Source organism: Pogona vitticeps, chromosome 1, assembly GCF_051106095.1.
Source record: "Pogona vitticeps strain Pit_001003342236 chromosome 1, PviZW2.1, whole genome shotgun sequence".
NCBI lineage: Eukaryota > Metazoa > Chordata > Lepidosauria > Squamata > Agamidae > Pogona > Pogona vitticeps.
Genome location: NC_135783.1, coordinates 196,234,621 through 196,258,734, shown reverse-complemented (window position 1 = coordinate 196,258,734; position 24,114 = coordinate 196,234,621). Strand labels below are relative to the sequence as shown.

The 24,114-nt window shown below is 41.5% G+C and overlaps 1 protein-coding gene across 2 annotated transcripts in view; it reads left to right on the top strand.

The window, feature by feature from the left end:
• Positions 1-17,476, top strand: part of PPP1R1C (protein phosphatase 1 regulatory inhibitor subunit 1C) — a 56,890-nt gene extending 39,414 nt beyond the window's left edge. For both annotated transcript variants that reach the window (XM_020808263.3, XM_020808264.3), the window contains exon 5: positions 16,982-17,476. In XM_020808263.3, the coding sequence (XP_020663922.1) occupies positions 16,982-17,070 (89 nt within the window). In that variant the 3' untranslated portion in view covers positions 17,071-17,476. The remainder of the gene's footprint in view (positions 1-16,981) is intronic.
• The last annotated feature ends 6,638 nt before the right edge of the window (positions 17,477-24,114 follow it).

Genomic DNA, 24,114 nt, shown 5'->3' with positions numbered 1-24,114 from the left:
GGACTTGACTGTGCTCTGCTTTCAGTTTCAGTTTCATTTGTATTGCCTATTCAGCGAGTGATGAAGCAATATACAGTACACTTGTTTGCCTGCAGGAACTAGTAAGAGTTTGTTTATACTGCAGTAGGATTCTTATGATGAGTAAAACAGGACTGAGTACTTACTGATAAAGGGTGAAATAAAAAGTTAACTAAACTGATGTGGGGAAAAAACCCTACCCTTTTTACTAATTTAAACATTCACTATATTCACAGTCAGAGCAGCTTTTATTTTCCTTGATTGATTTGATGGCAGAGGTATGAAAACAGCACTAGAGGACTAGAAACACTGCTGTGCACAGAACAGTTAGCTGGCTGATTGGCCACCTAGGCAGTAATTCACGTCTAATTTTTTTTATTGCAATTCCCAGAATTCTCCAAGAATCCCCCAAAGCAGATTATTAAAAATTTCTTTTGCACTGAGATACACTAAGAGATATTCAATTCCTAGGAATAGTTCCATCATCCAAATTATCTCAGGACCGTTTCCTGTACAAAAGTAACCTGTTCTGGTGATTCCTGGGAGACCCAGGTCCATAGGGTCACTCCTCATTAAGTTCTATTAGAGGCACCTGCAAAGCACTACACCTACATTCTGGATGGTTGGTGGCCTATGGGGATCATAGGGGTGGGGTGTCTTCATTTGGAGCCTGTAAAACATTTTTTAAAAGTTTATCTATCTATTATTTCAACTCTCTGGGCTGGGCATTTCGTAACCCATCAAAGCATAATTACACATCATACAATGCAAAAGCACAATATGCAATAAATGTAATAAATATCTGTCACAAGCTGAAATGATAAAAACTATATTTAAATAATATTGAACAAATTTAAAACAGGTTTTGAACATCTCGGATCAATAGTTAAAATACTATCAAAAAGCAGCTTTTAAAATTCCATTTTTGTTAACTTCCTAAAAACTGAGAAAGATGGTGCCCAATGCATCTCTGCAGGGAGCTTACTCCGGAGGGAAGGGGACACAACCATTCCTGGTGTTAGCTCTTTTGACTTCCTTTGGTGTAACCAATTTTTAGCATCAAGGATTGCAAGGAGCAATTGGGATGAGTATGGTACAGTGGGGTCTTGACTTAAGAACGGCTCGAGTTAAGAACATTTTGGCTTAAGAACCACTCTCATAGGAAAATATTGACTTGACTTACATACTTAGATTTGAGTTAAGAACTGAAAAAAAAAACACGTGGGAGGCAGGGAAAGTGCAAAATGTGAACTTTCAGTTAACTGTTGGCCAGTGAAAAGGGTGCCTGTCTGCTTCCTCACTCCTCCCAGCGTTTAGACAGTGGATTGGGAGACAGTCTTCGGACTGCCTGGTACCGCCTGGACTGTATTTTCCCTGCCTTCCCTGAACCTTTCTTGACCTAAGAAAAAAAGAAACAAAATATCCCCCTCTAGTGGTCGAAGGCAGAATAGCAGCTTCCCATTAGTTTCTATGGACGGAAAAGAGCAGATACGGATCAAATGGTTTTCAATGCATTCCTATGGGAAATGCAGATTTGACCTGAGAACTTTTTGACTTGAGAACCGCCTTCCAATACGGATTAAGTTCTCAAGTCAAGACCCCACTGTAGCTATTTTGTAGGACAAACATTCTGGCTGGGAATATGTGTTCATAGCTGCTGGCACCTATAATCACTCTGGAAGAGACATTTTGGACCTGCTGAAGTTTTCATACTGACTTCAAAGGCAGCCCTACATAGAGAGCATGACAGTCTATTTTAGATACTGCAAATGTATGCATCACTATTGTTAAGCAATTCTTATCCAGGCGGGGGCACAGCTGGACTGACATTGAGAAAAGGCACTCTTGGCCACATCAGGTACTGTATTTATTCCTCCATAGTGAGAGCTGAGTTCAAGCCCAGTCCTTCCAAGGGAGGGTAACGCCATTGTGGCCAAGTAAATATTCCTCTAACAAGTCTGACTATCTACCAGCAGTAGGATCTCCATCTTATTTGGATTCAGTTTTAGTTTATTGGCCCTCATCCAGTCCATTATTAACACTAGCAAGGACCTGTTCAGTATCATCTGTATATGAAGAAAATGAGAGATAGAGCTGTGTGTCATTTGTATGTCGGTGACAACAAACTCAGAATCTCTGTATGACTTCTCTCCGTGGCTTCATGTAGATATTAAAAATCATTGGGGAAATGGGTGATCTCTGAGGGACCCAATAACTGAGGTCTCAAGCTGTAGACACCATCTCTCCAAGCTGTACCATCTGAGATCATCCTTCAAGGAAGAATTGGAACCATCGAAGAATGGAGGCCTCTAAACTCAATAGCTGTCTCAGAAGGATACTCTGGTCAATGATATCAAAGGCTGCAGAAAGATCTAACTTACACTTCCCGTGTCTGCCTCCCTCAGGAGATTGTCTTGCAGGATGACCGATGCCATTTCAGTTCCATGGCACAGCCTGAACCCTCATTGAAATGGATCTAGACTATCTGTTTCTTCCAAGAACGCCTGCAGATGGTCAGCCACCACCCTCTCAATCATCTTGCCCAAGAATGGAATGTTGGTAACTGGTCTATAATCGTTAAGATCATCCACTGCTGTACAGGCTTTCTTTGGAAAGGGCCTTACTGTATAATAGTTTCCTTTAGATGAGAAGGTAAATGCCCCTCCCATAAGGATGCATGAATGATGTGAGTAGCCCTTTTCCACGGTCATTTCCTTTCCTGATTTTAAAAGCCACGATAGTCAAGGATCTAGAGAGGCTTTGCAAGTGCATTGTCCACATCCTCAAGCCACACTAGCTAAAATGGATCCAATATAACCGAACTAGATGATGCATTGGGCATCTACCTCCTTCAAATCTGCCTCATCCTCACTAGAGGATTCCTCCAGCAGAGGCATGACAAGCAGCTCCACATTCTTGGCATTTCCTCTACCCATGAAGACCTTGGTCCTCTTAGCCTACATCACTTTGCAAGAAATCAAAGCGGACATGCCCTGTTCTATTGCCTGAAACACACTGAATTACTTTCTCACTTTGAGCAACACGTGATATCAAGGGAAGATGTTAGTTATTTAGATTTTAAAAAATTGAAGACTGGCTGAAATGAATTAGCTGATGCTAAAACAAATAGAAAAATTAGAGGCCAAATAAGGAAAATGAATAAAGAGCAACTTTCTGGGCAAAATGACTGAACTAGAGAGAGTTATTCAAAACTGTAAGGCTGGCTTTCACTCTTATCACTGGGTCTCGCTCATACTAACGTTTTCCTTTCCAAATGCAGTGAGCTATTACCCATACTTATTAAAGTGAAGCGTTCGGTATATGGAAGCAAATATGGTATGCAGAATCCGAAGAAATCTGGTACATGAGTGAAATTAAAGAAGGCAACTATAAGCTGCCCAAGAGTCATTTAGATTGGGAGAACAGCCAAAGTAAAGAAGAGCAAAGATTAGAAAAATGCAAGTTGCTTGAGACATTTATTTAAAATGTGGTTTAGTAGACTTTTTTAACCTCATGGGGGAAAATTAAGAATTTAGTATGAAGCCAGGACTGTGTCAAAAAAAAAAAAAGCCATAAGACTCTGATTGACATCCAAAAGACCAATTATACATAATTTGCTCAAATAATATGCCTTCCTTTTCAGAAACTAGATCTTTATCCTGATCTTTGTATTGAGTCAAAAAAACCTAGAGGCTGATGAGTATAAATCCACCTCTTTCTTCCCCTCATCAAACTCTGCAGTAGTCCAGACCGCAGGCCAGGAGGACAAACTTGAAAACACTCTCTTTAGAAAATGCTTGATAATGTGAATAACTGGCGCCATGCTTTGAATTGCTATAAACCAGTCATTTTAAATTACCCCAAACCAGAAGGTGATTTAGTTCATGAAGAGCACAAATTTGCATTTTCAATATTGGCTATGGTGCTTGCACCATTAATAATATAATCCAAGTGGAATACATAAATTCAAATTACAGTAATGCTTGTGCAGTAATTACCTTTAAGAATTGGGAATTGATAATCTAATACTCAAATGGAAGTGGCAATTTATGCTTAAAGGAACGATAATTATGAGGTTTCCTGAAAATCACATGACCCCACTGGCTTTGATGGGGCCAGGATCAAATTGCCTGGAGCATTGTGAATAAAAAAAAGTGTTAACAGGTACTATGATCTGATTAATTGAGAGGAAGGGTTGAGAGCCAATTATTTCTGATCCGATACGTGTATCAAGACCAATTCTATTAATGCTTAGCATGATAAAAAGACGAATGAAAATGGAATGGATTTGCTGCAGGAGCATAGGAAACTACAGCACATAGAAGAGAAGGGTAACAGGTATTTTGGCCTGGTTTATTCAGAGGTATACAATGAGGTTAATGAAAAGAACGATTTTTGATTTGATGCATTCTGCATATCAACATCAACCCCTAATATTTAGGTTGAGCAATCACTGCAAGAGTATAGGAAGCTATAGCACAAAGAGGCGAAGGACTGTGATCTATTTGTCAGTGAGAAGTTACACCTCCTGGATTCCTTCTGCTCCTTAATATCCTGAGGTGGTTAGAATCCCTAAAAGAATATGTGAGAGCTAGACCAATTGGGAACAAGAGGATTACCATCAGCAGAGGAAAAGAAAGTGATTTAATTCAACTAAAAATCATTTCAATGGAGAGGTTGTTGATAAAATCTTATAGCAGAATTTAATAGATTGATACTGAGAGCCCGAGTCACTCCTTTGACCTCACCTATAGATGTTAAAATGTTCCCGAATGTTTACAGATTTCCATGTTACAATCCCAGATAAAATCAGACCAAACCCTCTTACCTGGAATGACATGAGATCTTTGGAGAAAGATAAATGGGGATTTGCAAGGAGGCCCTCTCTGTGGAGTCAGATGCCTGCAAAGAGGGTGGGTTTGGTGATCTCCAATAACAGTAAGACTGATCCAGAGTTTGAGCAGATTTGCGTCTTGAAGGAGGAGCTGGACCTGTCAACCAGGAATGAAAGAAATACAGAGAACCAGCATCTTCCAAACAAAACGGCAGCAGATGCATGAGCCAAAATCCTTGTGCGTAATGTTGTGGCTACGCAAGCTGATAATGTCATCAACTACAGGCTTCTATCACTTATTAAAGGTTTCCTATTCTGCACACACCCCTCCTGGGTTCTGAGGCTCCCTCAGGATCCTTTTTGATCTAGGGAAAGCTTTTGGAGCCTTGGGATGGGGAAGGGAGCCTCACTGATAGTCCTGATCCAGCTGGTGGGACCATCAGCGTTGATTTTTAGGCATTCACGTTTTCCCCTCCCCCCATTCTGAAGCTCCAAAAGGCTTCCCCAGATCAAAAAGGATCATCATCAACTGCAGAAGTGTAACTTTATGCAAGAGGATTTCGACCCTTGTTTCTTGATGTGAATGCAAGATATCAGAATTCGCCCCATAGGAAAGTCTCTCAGCTTTGACAAGAAGAAGAAGAAGAAGAAGAAGAAGAAGAAGAAGAAGAAGAAGAAGAAGAAGAAGAAGAAGAAGAAAATAAGGCTCAGCAGTTAAATCTTTGACCTTGGTATGTTATGGGCTAGTCATCTAAGGCCACAAATACCCTGTTTCTGGAATTTATTACTAAATATCACATCATATTCTTTTAAGAGACCTGGGACAGGGGGAAAATTGTTATTAGTGAATATGCGATAGAGGCAATTCTCAGTGGATGATTAAAATTGCTCTAACTATTTTGGTGAATACAAGTATCATTTGAGGACCTCATTTGGCTACTACTACCCTTATTAATAGTAACCTTTGGGGGAGAAAGGTGAGGTTAAAATATTGTAAATAAATAAATTAAATAATTTTGTTCAGTCTTATATTTGTTAACATATACAGTATACTGTATATATATATACAGTATATATTCCCCCACAAACTCACAAATATTGCCTGGCAGAGAACTGGTTAATTATATTAGCAAAACAGTAGACATGTAGGCTGAAGTTCTGATATTTTGAGTAGGTGGCCTTAGTGCACAGATTGGTAAAGACTACATGTCCTCGTATGCATACTTCCTGAAAGAGCCAGTGGAAAAAGAAGTTCATCTAATGGCTGACAGACTGTCAGAGGATGAAGGCTGTAATTGTGTTGGCCCGTGCCTTGTGAAAATGATTGCTTTAGATTCAGTCATCTTAAATGTGAGCGATGGTTCCTGGGTTTTCCTGGAAAATTTATTTCCATGTCAGATGTAGGTGTACTTAGTAGGACCCTATATTGAGCACTAAGGAAGAAACGAGAACTCAGTGCATCACGTAGTCAGATAAAATAGTAACAGATACTTTAAGTCTGGAAAGGAATTCATTATTTGTGAATGGTTTCTAGATAAAAACACATATCAATTAACAGTGCAGAAACGGGTATCATATTCAGCAGAAGCATTTAAAGACATATTTATTTAATTAATTTATATAGCTCCCCATTAGTGCAAGCATTACTCTGGGCAGTTTACAAGATTAAAACTTAAAATCCTCTTTTAAAATGTTCAAAAACAATACGGTGATAGAACAGAAATAATTATAACCATAAATACGAATAACCCTGTGAAATCTAGAATTACTAGTCTTTACCACTTTTCTAAAGATAAACAGGGAAGGAGCCTCCCGTATTTCTGTTGACATTTTGATCCAGAGATACTAGACTAGAAGAACAGACCATGTTGTGATACCTTTGAGACTAACCAACATTTTTCTGTGCGTTTTTGTAAACGCAGTCTCCTTCTTCAAGCATAAATGAATCAGAATTGCTGGATAGCTCGAGGGTTGAACTCTTTGGCAGCAGAGCTAGAGGTTGGGAGTTTGAGTCCCCTTAGTGCTTCCTTGACAGGGAATGGATTTGATTATCCACAGAGTCCTTTGCTGTTCTAAGATGATGATGATGATACCCAGGAGCTCACACATAGACATGTGTTCAACAGTTTTAAAGATGCCACAGTGTTTTGTGTTTGGTTCTGTTGTTGCTGTGGCCAACGCGTGAACATGGCTGTGTCCCTGGAAATGGGCCTCATGGTGTCTTCTGCAAGACATGGAAATGGTTTGGGTCAATTGCATTCGTCTCCTAATAAATGGATTCATTTATGAAGCCCAGATTGGCCTAGAATTGAGTTTTAGCATCCTGTTAAACATAGGTGCTCAAGCAGGAACACTACTACATTGCCTTCTGTCCCCTCCTCCCCAGAACATGACAGCAATCAAATAACACTGTTTGAATCTCTGTTCACATGTTTTCATGAGGAATTATTATTCAGTTGTAAGGCTCCCTCTAGTGGTTTCATAAGCTCTATTTCTAATTCGCGCCCCACTTCTCTAAGGGAGCTGTGCCTTCAAGAAACAAGGAGCAAGTGCATCCACATGAGATTAAATCCATTTTTCCTGAGTACAATTTCCACACTTGACCACGTGGACTTCATCAGGTTCTGTTAAAACATGCCAAGGGCCTAAACTGTGGGTAGGCAAAGGGCAGCATCACATGTTATCAGGCTGCAAGACTTTGCATCCCTGTCTACCATCGTCAGTGGTGAGGACTGCTGAAATTTGCAGCAGTTAGATGGTTGCCCTGTCTTCATTCCTGCCTTAAACCATGTCAGATATAAGAGACTCCATTACATTACCCCAAAATGTGCATAAGTATGTGATCCTTGTTCCTTCCTTCCTTGAGCCACTCCAAATCTGAAGCCCTGTCTTTCTTAATGTGACCATAAATCCAGCACATGACTTAATTTCATTTTCTTATAACATTTTCTTAGCATCTTGGCAGAGGACTTTTCTGTGCAAACTCAAGCCATTTAGATAGCAGTTCTGCAGAGATTCGTGCAGCCTAGAACCCACCTCTAGCTCTGCTTTGTTATTGGCAACAAGTGACTCATGGTGGGCATGCACATCTTCATAGACTTCAGGTGTTCCAGCAGATTCAGTGGAGACTGGATGACCATTGCGATTAACGTCTGCAGCCCTGGTATGTGCTCATATCCATGTCTCCCACCACTTAAAATTCAATTTGTGCTTCAGCCGCCCAGAGTGGCCTGGTTGCCAGATGGTGCAGGGTACAAATCCAACCAACCAACCAACCAACCAACCAACCAACCAACCAACCAACCAACAAACAAACAAACAAACAAACAAAAACAAAAAACAAACAAACAAAAAACAAACAAAAAAACAAACATTATTGACTTAAGCTACAGAGAGACCATAATTTCTTTGTGTCATAATTTTGTGGCCATAATTTCTTTGTGTCAGATGCAGAAAGAAATTATGGCCATAAACTGGGCCTGAGTTGGATTTTAATTCAAGGGTGTGGAAGAAAAGGTTCACAGCCTAGCTATGTTCCACCGAGTCTCTCTGGAGGATGGCAGCACTCCAGAGTGTATTTGTGTGACTCCTACCAAGTTCCACACAAATAGATCTAAGAGCTTTCTGCTGGTCAGTGCTAAAATTTCCTTTAAAACCATTGTAATGTCTCTGGGTTTTTCCCCCCTAGAACTGCATGGAATTTGGGAACATTGTGTAAACACTTCTGAGCAGGTGGTTTGTGACCAGTTTTGTACTAATCAGGAGGGACGTGGTGGCTCTGCGGGCTAAACCGCAGAAGCCTCTGTGCTGCAGGGTCAGAAGACCAAGCAGTCGTAAGATCGAATCCACACAACGGAGTGAGCGCCCGTCGCTTGTCCCAGCATCTGCCAACCTAGCAGTTCGAAAGCATGTAAAAATGCAAGTAGATAAATAGGGACCACTTCGGTGGGAAGGTAACAGCGTTCCGTGTCTAAGTCGCACTGGCCATGTGACCATGGGAGATTGTCTTCAGGAAACGGGGATGAGCACCGCCCCCTAGAGTCGAACACGACTGGACAAAAATTGTCAAGGGGAACCTTTACCTTTACCTTTGTACTAATCAGTTTAGAAGTTTTTATGTCATTTCCCCATTAACATTTGTGTTAATATGTTTACAGGTTGCTAATGTGTATACTGCTCAGGGTCAAGTCTGTAATTTACATGTGACACTTGTGCGGTGGTACTTAATTTGTAAAGTCAGGGGAAATAAGAATGAGGCATAATCCTAAAAACTAGAGAAACACAAACAACAAACACAAATATGTTGCCTAATTCCAACAGATTGCCTTTTAAAAACTGTGATCACAAAGTGCTGCTAAGGTTTTTACCTTCAGATTTGGAACTCTGAATTTTTAAATTTCTGAATATCTGCACTGCTTACAGTCAATATGAGTACCATTTAGGTATTATTTCCCCCTTAAAAAATTACAAGCAGTCAAAACATTTTTAAAGGATTTCCCTGTGTCCTCTGACACCTTCCCAGTGATTGTGCCAAACAAAAAGAGTGTGTGGTGGCAGCCAGCAGGGCCTAGGCCTCAGGAAATGACTGTAATGGGCATCCTGATTTAACCCTGAACAATGGGAATGCCAGCACTGCTGGGGAAACAGAGGGCAGGTCACCCTGGGGAGTGGGCAAATAACCTGGGCAGCGCTGGCAAGCAGACTGGAGCAGCAGGGAGCCTGTGGAGGGTGCGAACTGCGCCCACAGCATGGGGACACACAACACAGTTGAGTGAGTGAGCACCATCTTGGAGTAGCAATGGGAAGAAGGAAAAAGGCAGAAAGAGGGGGCTGCAGGCTGAAGCAGGGCCTACCCAGTCCTGTGAGCAGAGTGGGCCGTTCTCGCTTACTTCAAGGGGACTTCAGGGAAACCCAGAAACAGTAGGTTGACCTTCCGGAAAACAAGTTTTTGTACAGATCTGGATTCTAGGCATGAGTGGTGTGGACTGATAAAGCCTGCGAGAACACGGTCTCTCACCAGCCACACTAGTTGGTGGTGATGATCTCTACTTTCTGGAGGTCTACTTGAAAACTGACACAAGTCTGTGGCATGAGCCTGTTGAGGCCAATTAATGGACATTAAGTGATGTCAGTTGGGCAACTGCACCGTTAGTGAACCAAAGGCACACTTTGCCATGTGCCTGATATCTCTGCGGTTTGTGGAGTGGTGCACAAGGGTTAAATCAGTCTAGCCTCTCGCTCCCTGCCTCTGCTTTCATCCATAATACCAGTTCCCAGTTACCTACACTGTAAGCCCTTCAACATATCCAGGCTGTGCTTTTCTCCTGGACTCGCTGGGGTAGTGTTTCCATGATATTTTCCTCCTCTAGGTCACATGAGAATTAATCAATGTGAGCATCCCCCCCCCAACCTACTGACCTTCAGATACATTGGAATGGAATTCCCATAATCCCCAGCCACAGTTGCACGTCTGGAGTGCACCAGGATGGGAAAGGCTGATCCTGGCCTTTATGCATCTACCCATTGGGTTCAGTGCCAAGGTAGCAAAAACCACAAAGCCCTATTTAAAATATGCTTTCTTGTATAAATGTTCAAATCTGCTCTTCCCCTGCTTTAAGCTATACTCTTTCCCCATTTATCATCCAGGCAAATATGCAAGCATGTGTAGAGATAAATATTTGGGGTTTTTTAACCAAGGGAATGGAATTATTCTCATTTTATTTATGCTCGCTCGCTGTGTTTATTTTTGACATTGCTCTTTATTGTAAGTGGCTCTACAAATATATTTTCTAGAAGGATGCTTTCGAAGGAGAAATAAAAGAAGACAATGGGGAGTGTTATTTTTGGTGGTGTGGTGAGAAAGACAAGAGGCTGGTTTTACAATGCTCCTGGGATTATTTCCAAGATCTGTCAGCCCAGTGTTTTGTTAATGCCATGTTATTTCACCAGCATCCTTTAGCTGGGCAGACAAATTCCATTTCATCCTTTATAAGTACGTACCTGCCTTTTTGCAAGGCTCAGCCTGCTTCAAACACTTGGGAAGCTTATTTTCTGTGACCACAACTTCCAGAATCCCCCAGCTAATCTAGTTACCAGCCATGTTGACTGGGGCATTCAGAGGAGATGGAAGCAGTTCAGAAAAGGAACTTTTCCAATCTCTGCCAGTTTCTCCTACCGTTCTCCATTGCCTTTGGAAAGGAAACATTTTCATGCGATATGCTTATATGGCCTGATATTTTTAACAGTATCCAGTGGAGTCCATCAGATTCCTCCTGTTGAGCCTCTCACACGTATAACCCCCGTCAGCTTTAGAGAGTCAAAGGACTGTAAAGAGAGGGTTTGGGAAGCTGCAGAGGATTTTAGAGGAGAAAGAAGAAGCTGAAGCTTCCTTGCCCAGGCGCACTGGAGCAACTCCCCATCTTCTAGCGGGTATCAAGCTGCACTTTCTGGAGCAGACCTAACTTTTCAAAAAAAGGAAGGAAGAAAGAAAAGAAAAGAAAAGAAAAATTCCTGAAAGCCAATATTTGGTAAAACCTCCAAAATTCAATCTCAGATCCATAAGCATCCCCCCATCGTCAGCCCCGGTCTTATTGTCCTTGATTAAAGAAGAAGAATTACTCCTAGAAGAGTTAAATTCTGCTGTGTAGGTATACCATGACTTGCTTGTGTTCCATATGAGTGGGAGGAGGAGGAGAAGAGGATGATGACTGGTATTGCTATCTCCTCCTCCTCTTCTGTATCCTGTCTTCCTTCCAGAAAAATTAAGGTGCATCCTTCTCTTCCAAGAACTTGCTGCCAGAAATGTTTTTTAAAAAGAGGTGGGAAATCTGTATTCTAGCTTTTAGGCTACTCCAGATCTATCTGCTATTGCCAATAAAGCTGATAACAAAGAAATGTTTTTTGCAGATTTTAGCATTGGCTTACCATATTCATTGTTAACCGTTGTGTCATATGTATTTTTTGACTGAAAATTTGTTGTGAATTATTGGCTTGAGCCACAGGGAAGCATGAGATGGAGCCCAGGCTTAGAGCTGAAAGCATGTGAGTTTTGGAGAGACGCGACAGAGGGTTGCAGAGAGTCTTCCAGGGTTTCTAAAAGCAGACTTCAAAGGAATCCTGGGCTTAGATGCTGAAGGACTGATCATGGTAAAGGTAGATGTAAAGGTTCCCCTTGACAATATTTGTCCAGTCGTGTTTGACTCTAGGGGGCGGTGCTCATCCCCGTTTCCAAGCCATAGAGCCAGCGTTTTGTCCAAAGACAATCTTCCGTGGTCACATGGCCAGTGCGACTTAGACACGGAACGCTGTTACCTTCCCACCGAAGTGGTCCCTATTTATCTACTTGCATTTGCATGCTTTCAAACCGCTAGGTTGGCGGGAGCTGGGACAAGCGATGGGAGCTCACTCCGTCGCGTGGATTCGATCTTACGACTGCTTGGTCTTCTGACCCTGCAGCACAGGCTTCTGCGGTTTAGCCCATGGAGCAAAGCTAATTTGCATACTCTGGGGTGTGGGTGGAAGACATTTGATATAAATTGGGACATATTAATTGATCATGCTTTCTGAGTAGAAGGAATGGATGGAGGTAAAAAAAAGGAATGAGTGACTGACCATTCTCAAGCAGGTAAAGGAACAGAGGCAGAGGTTGGGAGGCAGAAGAGCCAGGCTGTGTGGCCTTGAACAAGCTGCGCAGTCCCACAAGGTGTTCAGGAGAAGGGGACTGTAAACCACTTTTGAATATTCTGTACACCTTGAAAACCCTGGAGAGGGTCACCAGAAGTCATAATCAGCTGGCTCACATTTATTATTAAAGTTACAGTCAGGTGGTCCTAAAGAAATGGTTAGCTGCAGATTTTAAAAAACCCAAATATACATCAAATACAAGTTTTCCCACTACAAGCGGCAGGGCCAAAGAGACCCATACAGATGTGTGGTCTTGCTTTTACTATGTTACACTTCAGAAGATGAGCCAAAGTGATTAGAAAGGGAAATAAGCAGTCCTTGAGTTGACCCAGGAAGCTTCTGCTCTTTCATCTGAAGTTTCCTGACCTGCTGACAATTTCCAGTGGAAGGCTAGTGGGGGAATTAACAAATCAGCGAATTTGAAGTGTTTATATAGCAATAATGAGGCTTGCCTGGAGACTGCTGTTAACAGTTTCCTAAAACAGACAGTTGAAGTATAGATAAATTGTCAGTTTGTGATGCAGGCTAATGACAAGACTGAATCTGCTAGCCTGCTATTACTACAATAGTGTAAATAAATATCCACTAAAATAGGGCTTCAAAAATCCCGAGGAGAATCTTATAGAGGCAGGTTTGGTAAATATTTCCAGCTATTTATTTAATTACATTACAGACTGCAGATTCATCAGGCCCACAGGTCACCTTTTTTCCATTATAGTAAGATTTACCACAATTATAGTTAACTTGATAAGGGTTATTGCTAAATTAACATCTACAGTATACATATAAACCATCATGTGCAAATTTATGCAGAATCTTCTATTGTTTTTCCTTTTGTTCTTTCTTCTGGTTCCCTGCATGTCCCCTTTTGGGACAGTATGTATGTGGCCATCTTCACTCCCCTGCATCCTCCACCTGGTCTGTTACAGAAACTGGGATGAGGTTAAAGCATTTTGGAGTTTGGTCCACCGATAACAAGTCTTAGATACAGACATGGACATTATATATAGGGTTATCTCAGGACTAACTAAAACCATGGCTTTATCTCAGGACTAACTAAAACCCCAAAAGATATAAATATGCCAAAGAACTACAGTCTTTTTGGGTTTTAGTTAGTCCTGAGATAAAGCCATGGTCTCCCTCTGAATTTTGCATTATGTTTTTTCCCATGGACCAAACATGGGCTACTTTTGTTTTATATTTTAAGAAAGCATCTATTTTTAGACTTTGGTATTGTTTTGTCTTAAAATAGCAAAGTTGAACATTAACATTGGCTTATTTAAAGAAGTTTTATAAGTTTAGGGCCAAAGGCCCAGGCTTTATTTTTCCGTTGTACAGAGAAAAAAGTATATTATTCTCATAAACAACAATTGGACAAGCCCGTGTCTTTGTACAGAAGATAAAAAAAGGGCGAGTGTGCCTAGCCCAGGGAATACTGAGTCGATCTTAACTAGCGGCACGGAAAGCTTCAGATGTTTCATAAAGCAATATAGGGTTGAGAGAAAGCGAAGGGTCTTTGTCCTCCCCATACAGATAGGGGCCTGAAAGACCGAGACAAAGCACGGGAGCACGAAGGATCAGCAAGCACCATTTGTGCGATGGCACAAGAACATTCCTGATCATGGAGCAGCTCTGATAAGGGATCAGCTGCCTTGCCTTCCACATTCATGGCCTTGTGGAGCCTGAGCCAACAGGTTAGGAGTATGACAAGCATGTGATGCTTGTTGTTAGGGCAAGGACGAACCAGGGTTGTAGCCTGTTGCGCTCTGAACAGGGTTGCACTCTCTCTGAAAACACAGCTTGTCCTGGATTCATCTCTGAGCCTGGATGCCCAGGTTTCAGCAGTGGCCAGGAGTTCCTTTGCACAGTTAAAAGTAGTGTGCCAGCTACACCCATTGCTGGAGAGGTCCGATCTGGTCACGGTGACACATAACTTTGATAGTACTGCAATGCACTGTATGTGAGGGCTGCCTTTGGAAAGTGCTCAGAAACGTCAGCAGGTCCAAAATGCTGCAGCCAGATTGTTAAATGGGGCTGGTTATAGGGGTCGCACAAACCCACTGTTACAGCAGCTCAGTGCTGATTCAGTTCTGGGCACAATCCAAAGTGCTATTTTTAATTTATAAAGCCCTAAATAACTTGGGTGTAAGCTATCTCAAGGACCGTATCTCCCTTTATGAAGCTGCCTAGACGTTAGGATCTTCAGATAAGGCCTTTCTCACAGTTGAGTTTGGTGGGGATATTAGAGAGGGTCTTCTCTGTCGCTGCGTCCAGACTCCAGAACCCCCTCCCACGGGAAGTCAGGCTGGGCCCCATCTTTGCTGTCCTTCTGCAAGCAGGCAAAAACCTTTCTCTTTGCCTTAGTGAGTGATTGTGAAGGAAGGCTAGCTGGAGTTTTTCCAAGTTGTTCTGTTGTACCTAAACGCCAGCTCTGGGTAGGAGTGGCCTTTTCTGAAGCCTCCTTCTTCATCACCCAGTATCTTCTCGTCATCTGCCCAGCGCATCAACTTTCTTTTTAAGAGCAATGCATAAGGCTTGCTGATCAGTCTGTTGTTCTTTGGATCAGTCTTGTTACATTTTTTATATATATGGGGGCAACCAATGATGTTTTCCATGAAACTGGAATATTTCCATCCTTGTTGATTAGGGTAAATAAAGGTGCAAGCACCTGTGCCCACCAACTTGGGGCTGTATTTAGCAGTTCTGTAGGAAATGAGTCCAGGCCAGGGAATTTCTACAATTTTAACTTTTTGATCAATTTAGCAACTTCATGACAGGTGACACATTCCCATTCAGGAATTTGTTTGAGATTGATCTCAAAATTTAAGTCCAGTTCTCATTCATGCCTTTTATAGAGAGTCTCTAAGTGTTTTTCCCAGGACGCTGCTGGTACTAAAATGTGAATGTTGCCTCGTGGCTTTAAGATGGGAGTAATTAGGTGCCAGAGGAATACATTTGGCTTCTCTTTTGTGGCTGCAGTTACCTTGGCTTATACAGACCTTGTCGACTGATATTTCTCCTCTTTCAGTGTGATTTTGTATTTCCTTCTGATTTGTAATAAAGAAGAGTTTGTAGGATCATTTAGTATGATTTTTGGCCTTTCTACAGTCTTTGTCAAACCATCTCTTTGTGTGAGAATGAAATTTGCTTTGTCTCCTTTTCCTTTTTCTACTGTTCAGTCAAACTGCATCATATAGTTTGGTGATTTGACACCAGCTGTTCCAGAGCTAAGTGGGAATTTTGCTCAGCCAAAATTTCCTTTTCTAGTTCTTCTGCTTCTGCAGTATGAAATATTTCTATTACAACTTTGGCTGATCCTTTGGACCATCTTCACCTAGAGGGCAGTGCCTGAGGTCCGATTAGGCTAGTGTTTGGACTTGATGTCGCCTCTATTGATACTTCGATGGAAATGGGTAGGTGGTCACTTGTACCTTGATTGTTTACTTTTAATTCCAGTATTTTAGAAAAGCTGGAGTCTACAATCAGCATATAATCGATGACACTTGCTCCTTGAGAGGAGATAAATGTGCAATCTCCAAAGGGGTCAATGATATTAATGCCATTAACAATTGCAAGTGATAGTCTAGAAGTCATGTTCATCAGTTTGGCCCCTGGTCTATTGATTGTCCTTAGAATGGTGGATTCCTGCTGTGGTGTTACAGTGAAGAACTTGGAGAGGAGCAGCTTGCTGTCACCCAAACCAATCCTGGCATTCAAGTCACCTCCAATTATTAAGATGGCTTGCGGGTGGCTGCTCTAAAGATCTAGCAGATATTCTTCTAAGGTTGGCCGCTAATTATCAATGTCTCTACTAAAAGGTTTTGGAGGAAGGAAAATATTTACCGGCAAGCTTTCCTTGGGGTTGGTAGCTATCTTTACCATCATAGATAGCTTTGTAGACATAGGAGAAGAAGAGATGATTTTCCTAGATTACTTGATGTAAAACAAAGTAGTCCCCCTTAGGGGCATCCTTGGAGCTTCTCCATGAGTAGGCAGGAGTTATACCTGTTTATGTCAGAGGAGTTGCAGAGCCGGGATTCCTGTAGCATGATACAGTCGAAATTTGTTAAAAAGGAAAGGGTTTCAGTATCTAACGAGGCCCTGTTCCAGCCAGCAATGTTCCAGCTGAGAATTTTGATTGCCCTTCCTTCAGGAGCCTCTTCTTATGTCTCCTGGATACCACAAGACTAAAAGTACTCTTGAGCAGTCCTGCAAAAACTGGGGGTTTTAAAAGGAGTGTTGTACCTTGTTGCTTTGAATCTATTTTTTGGTGTTGACTTTATTTACCATTTTAGCATCATATTTGTTTGATTCTTTTTAATATCTCTATACTTACTTTTTTAGCTTTCAAATATTGTCTTTTAATGATTATGCCTTGGGTCTTTTTTTAAAGAAGAAAGTCGGGGTAAATATCAATAAATCAAAAAATCAATTTTACATTTACAGGGATTAAGCATCTAAAAAACCAGAATGAATCAGCATTTCCAGAAGAAGAGGAAGGAGTCAACGAAAGAGAAGAAGGGTGGAGCCCCTAACTGGCACCAGGCAACTGTGGAAGGGCCTTTATTGTCAAAAACTGAACTGCTAAAAATTTCTGTACTTGCAAATGGAACTCTTCTTGCTTACATTCCTGACCCAAAGCAGTCTTCATCTCACTCAGTATGCAGCAGAAGGAGGATTTTTATGGTGGATTTTACAGCAACTTGCAGAAACAGTGTATATGACCTTATAATTGAAAATAACAATTTCTTTAAATGCCATTTTTTCTTTTTTAAAAAATAATGATAATAACAATAATTTCAGACATATAGCTGCAAATATGTTGTCTTCTTTATCTTTAGTGCTGCCACAGCTTAAATTCTGAATGTGGGCTGCAGTCTAAGATCAGTTGTAAATAATACAGATTTGAATGCTAAAAATAAATAAATAACTGTTACATAACATTTGGACTAATTGGTGTTTTGTGCAGTGTTTCTAACTGAAGAAAAAGCCATCGGAAGGGAAAACATGTTTCGCTTGCAAAGGTCTTCTAGACCAGTGGTCTCCAACCTTGGGCCTCCAGATGTTCTTGGACTTCAACTCCCAGAAATCCTGGCCAGCAGAGGTGGTGGTGAAGGCTTCTGGGAGTTGTAGTCCAGGAACATTTGGAGGCCCAAGGTTGGGGACCACTGTTCTAGACAATTTATGCCCTGTTTGCAATGTGACACACAACATGCTGGAACATCATACTCACAATCTGCCTTTATTGCCCTCCAGTCCATAGGTGTATAGTCTATGTGAGAAAGCCATGACAATAACAGCAAAAGTGACAGAAGAAGGAATTGCTTACTAAAAAGGACATGAAAGCATTTTAGGATGCCCAGGTTTTGGCTGCATTTAACACTGCAGATTGCAATTTCCAACCTGACTTCCTCCAGACTTTTGGATCTAAGGTGTTGTAGCCTACTTACAACAAATTTCTCTGAGTCTCTTTGAGTATGCCTGTTTATTGACAGATTGCCTTGGCCAGAATTCAGTTGGTTAGTTAACATGGGTATCAATGTAGTGGTATTAATTGCAGTGGGAAATTTCTGTTCCTTAACTAGTTGCTGCGTGTCTCCCTTGTTGTGCACCAGTTCAAGGACACAATCGACAACTTATCACTGAGTGGCAATTCACTGCTGCAGTTTACACAATTACACTAAATAGTAAGCTTCTGGCCACTGAAGGCACACATGCAGTCCAAATCTGTATTTATGAGATTAACTCCTGGCACAGTGATCCTAGTCTCTGGTTGGTGGGTCAAGAAGATGAAGGTTACCAGCACGACAAAGGCAGGGTGAAGTCTGTCCTTCCCCAGCATATTTTGGGGGAGGTACCATTCTACTCCATAAACTCTCCCTGCTGTCTAGACTCATGAGGATCAATAGATATCCAACAAACTGACCATGAATAGCTTTTGCTACAGTCCACAGGTCATTCTCAGCTCGCAGGTCCACCACTGGGCTCCACTGTTCTGACCCCTGCTGTCCCATGGTGAACAGATTTTGGCACAACCATCACTTTACTGGGAATCCATTATTTAACATAACACAATCACCAACGCAGACCTGCCATTTTACAGTCAATTGGCCTTCAAGCCTTTAGATTTTAAGATGATGTCCTTTTACATGCAGGAGAATATCTTGGCCTTCTGTGCTCTTGTACACCCACCCAACCACTTGTCTCTACAATCAAATTCAAATAGGCTAACACCATGCAGTTCATTAATTAACAAGATACAGCCTTAAACGTGAACTTCCAAGAATCGGTTCTGAAACTCACTCACCCAGAGTCAAGTACAATACTCTTCTATTCAGAAAATCAGAGTCATCCTTGCTTTCGTTTGCCTTGAAATTTCCCTTACAAGTGCTGCACTTCTTGCTAAGGATGTAAGAGTGCAGCTGCATTGCAGGGTTCCACCAGTTTGATTCCACTTGAATTGTCAGGGTGACATCCTACAGAATCCTGAGATCACACTTCAATAAGGCACTTCAGAGTGTGAGATGGAATTCTCTCTAGCTGAGAATTCTAACTACCTCTCTAAACTAACAATTAACGGAGCCCTGGCAGTTGCAAGTGATTGGTGGAGATGGACACAGTCTCCAACAACTTGACTTAGATCAAAATACAGTGGTGCCTCGCTAGACAGTTACCCTGCATGACTGTTTTTTCACTAGGCATTGACTGTTTGCGATCGCTATAGCGATTTGCAAAACAGTGGTTCCTATGGGGGAATTTCTCTGGACAATGTTTGATCCCTGCTTCGCAAACCGATTTTCACTAGACAACGATTTTGACAGCTTCCTCCGTGCTTGTAAAACAGGTGTTTTCAGGAACAAAGCTTCGCAAGACAGCAATTTAAACAGCTGATCCGGCGGTTCGCAAAGCGGCTTTCCTATGGCCGAGCTTCGCTAGACAACGACAATTCTTCCCCATTGGAACGCATTAAACAGGTTTCAGTGCATTCCAATGGGGAAATGCTTTTCGCTAGACAATGATTTCGCTAAACAGCAATTTCAGTGGAACGGATTATCGTCTAGCGAGGCACCACTGTAGATGATATAGGTGACATGTCATTAGAAGCTAAAGGCACATTACTGTGCCAATTCATGATACTGGCAATTCAAACAGGAAGGCTCAAATTGGTTAATTTCCAGTGACCGCACACACGTTTGCTACCAGTGATCCCACATGATTATTTATTATTACTTTTCAACACAATTCCCATTTAGTGGAAAAGATATGGTATTATTGCTGTTATCTTCCTCTGGGTACTTTACAAGAGCACTTCATTGTGTAGACCAGTGGTGTCAAACTGTGTCCCTCCAGATGTTCTTGGACTTCAACTCCCAGAAGCCTTCACCACCACCTCTGCTGGCCAGGATTTCTGGGAGTTGAAGGCCAAGAACATCTGGAGGGCCACAGTTCGACACCACTGGTGTAGACTAAAGAACCTAATGCTACTCAAGCTGTGCATTTGGTTAAAAGTGCTATTTTCCAAGCAAGCTGTGTCAGACAAAAATTAACCCATTCTTTGGCCAAACAGAGCCAGGGCCACCCATGCCAGTTGATTTCTTAATATCCCTCATGAAAAAAGATCGTGTTTTTTTGTTTAGAGGCTCCTGATACCCTGGATCATATACTGTTTCAATGCCCTGCTCATTCTCCGAAATTTTTTTCTTGAACCTTGGATCTCTTATTTTTCCAATGCTTCTGAGTCAATTCTTTCTATTTTCATGAGTGATGAATGTAATTCCCTGACCGCTGCAGGTTTCCTATTTGCAATTCTGAAATTGTCCCCTGCTTCTCGCTCCTAATTTGTGACATAAGTGTAATTTTAGTTCTCCTGTTTTGCTTGTGTTGTTGTAGTTTGTAAATGACATTAAAGGTTTCAGAACAACGAGCCAGGGTCACAGCGAGCAGAAGTTCCCTGAGTATCTGAATGAAATTCTGTCCCCTGCCTGCCCCCCCTTGCCCACACCTTCTTTTCTTAGTGAAATCTATCAGAAGGCACATTAAAATGTGAGGCATCGGGAAAGTGCTTGTTAATGCCAGCATAAAAATCCATACATACACACCCTAAGGTCCGAAATCCAGAATGCATAGGTTAGCTTTTACAAATAGTTACACAAAGCACCACAAATAAGTTATTAATATTGGTATTCCTTTTAAGTCCTCTTTTTTTACAGGTTGTTTCTCAAATTGCAACCATTGGCTGCTACCTTTGGTTTGTTCAAAGTGAAAATGATGGATAGAGTTTATCCATGCCCTTAGTCTATTTATCCAAAGGATAGGATGCCTGCGTTAATAACCCTGAGGCTTCTTTGTTGCTGCAAGAATGTTTGTGTGTCTTCACTCTGCTGTAGAAACGATGTGATTTTTATGAATCTGATTTGGTTAATTCACTAGGTTACATGGCAGAAGTTCAGTGAAAGTCAGAAATAATCAGCCATAAGTCTTCTGGAGCTGACTTCTTTCTCTCCACAACTAGCACATTGCAGAAATAACACTCAAGAGATCACCTTTAGTTAGAAAAAATGGAAAATATGTTTTACTCACTACTTCAGCAAAGGATCAGAAGTTAAAAGAAGAAAGAAGAGTAAAAGTAGGAAGAAATGGATTTCTCAGCCTCAGGTGGCTGGAGAGAAGCCGTACTGTGCAGAGAAGGGTTAAACAGCACCCTTCTCTACAAGCATCTTGGAAAGTGTGGTTACAAGCAAAGGCAGTAAAAAAAGTCATCAGAGTGAGGAAGAGGTGTGGTTTCTTATAGCTGTGGGAAGGTGAGACTATCAAATTGATCAGTAATGAAAACAAACATGCAAGTTAGTTTGCTGAAAGCCCCCCCACACACACACACACACATAACCATGTTTTAGGCTTGCATGCAAGATTGTTAATTCACCAAAAGGAATGGCTCTTTCCCGTAATATATTTAGTTAGCTATACTAAAAGTAAAATAAAATATATTGACTATTTCTAATACATTTGTGTAATTGATAAAATCTAACACATATGCTTTCATCTCAAAAGCTGCAATGAGGAGGAATCTTCTCACAGAAGGGCACATTCCCTTGATGCAGCAAAATAGCTTTCAGTCCTGGACTGTGACATGTGTGGAAAAAGCATAATAATGATGACAGAATGAGCTAGATAGTCTGAGCCACAATTTATTTGTAGGCCCAGTGTTCTGCCCCACAAATCGGGGCATGATATGATGAAGAAGTGGACCAGATGCATTGAGCTGTGTACCAGAGTACTGTGATTGGAGCGGCAGTACAGTTTATTTTGCTTCAAACAAACATATGCAGTCATATCAGATGTAGAAAAAGCTAGCTACCTGCTATAGTAGCTTACAGTTTGGAGAATCATAACACAAAAGGTGGGGGGAGGATAAGGAAGAAATTGGGCAAGAAACATTTCCAGACCCTTAATGGTGCACAATAGACATGCTCGGACTGGCCCAACGTGGATTGCCAACAGAGCAAAAGCAGAGATAAGACTGATGGAGGACGGAAAGGGGGGGTAACCTTTAAGTTGGAGAGGGGAATTTTTAATAGTCAGGTTGATGATAAATTGCCTTTGAAGTCAAGTTAGATGAACATAATAAATTCTGACCAAGAAAGAAGTAAAAATATCCCATCCATTATTTTACTCCTGCCCCTACTTCACCCTGGCAAAGCTGTCTGAGTTATGATCAGAAAGAATCAGCTTCATGAATTTTTGAAAAACCCATTTCCCATCCACTACACTGAAATCCTTCTCTTGCTTTCTTCCCCCTCCTCCACCCACTCTTATATAATTTGACCTCCTTATTCCCCCCCCCCCAACTTGAACTTACTGGACCTTAAGCTGATCCCAGGTATAGTTCAAAATTAGGTAAATACATGCTCTGATGAACAACACATGATGTATAACACGGTGTCATAATTTATTTAACAAAAATAAAGCCAAAATGGAGAAGTCACGTGTGAGTACATCCTTACTATTTCTCTAGCAATTAGGAGGCAATGTAGCAACCAGGTGCTGCTAACCAAATGCCCTTGAGTAACTGATGATCAGCAAGTATGATACCTCTATAAAAGTCAAAGTTTTAGCAGTTTGCTGTTCAGGAGCATTCAGGTGTTTGTTAACACAATGCCAAGGTGGAAAAACATCAGCAGTGATCCTAGAGAAGCAATTGTTGCTGCCCATCAATCTGGGAAGGGCTATAAGGCAATTTCCAAACAATTTATACATCTTTTTAAAGAAAATAATATATTAAGGAATATGATGACACTGAATGTCACTATGTAATTATGACATAATGGGACTTTTCTCTGGTCATGATGGAGTAAATATTTTATGGAGCTGAACATGAAATAGAGAGCCCGAAAAACCCACAACAACCATTAGATCCCGGCCGTGAAAGCCTTCGCAAATACAAATTTCTACATCACTCTATAGTGAGGAAGATTATTCACAAGTGGAAATCATTCAAGATAGTTGCTAATCTTCCTAGGAGTGGATGTCCAAGGAAATTCACTCCAAGGCCAGATTATGCAATGCTCAAAGAAACTGCAAAAAGACTGAACAAATATGGTTTGTTTGGAAGGGTTGCCAGGAGAAAGCCTCTTCTCTCTAAAAAGAACATGGTAGCATGGCTTAGGTTTCCAAAATTGCATCTGGACAAACCACAAAACTTCTGAAACAATGTCCTTTAGACAGATGAGACCAAAGTGGAGATGGTTGACCCTCATGCACACAACCACATTTGGCGAAAACCAAACACAGCATATCAGCGCAAACAGCTCATATCAACTGTCAAGCACAGTGGTGCAGGGGTGATGATTTGGGCTTGTTTTGCAGCCACAGTACCTGGGTACCTTGGAGCCATGGAGTTTACCTTCAGCTGCTCTGTATTCTAGAATCAAATGTGAGGCCATCCGTCTGACAGATAAAGCTTGACTGAAATTGGGTCATGCAACAGGACAATGATCCCAAGCCCACCAGCAAATCTACAATAGAATGGCTGAAAAGAAAAGAATCAAGATGTTGCAATGTCCAGACCTCAACCCCATTGATATGCTGTGGCAAGACCTTAAGAGAGCTGTGCATGAACAAATGCCCGCAAACCGCAATGAACTGGAGCAGTGTTGTAAAGAAGAGTGGGCCCAAATTCCTCCACAATGATGTCAGAGACTGATAGTCATACAGAAAATGATGACTTCAAGGAATTGCTGTTAAAGCTGGTTCTACAAGCTATTGAATCATTATATATATTGCCCAATGAACCCGGGATAGAGCTGCTGTGTAGCACAGAGCGCTGCCTATGCTCAGAATGTGGCTCTTTGAGCTTCGGCGTATGAAACTGCACCACAGGAGCTAAGAAAGCGAGGTTTTGAGCAATTGAAAGCCACATACTCTGGGTAATAGAATACATGTGTACTGAAGGCAGAGCAGTCAGCAGGAGATCACTCACTTTAGAGCCTTTATATTGCTGGGGAAAAGCCTGGGAGGAGCAGGGCCTGTTACATTGCGAAGCTGTGGGATCCAGCATAAGCCAGACAGTTTGTTAACAA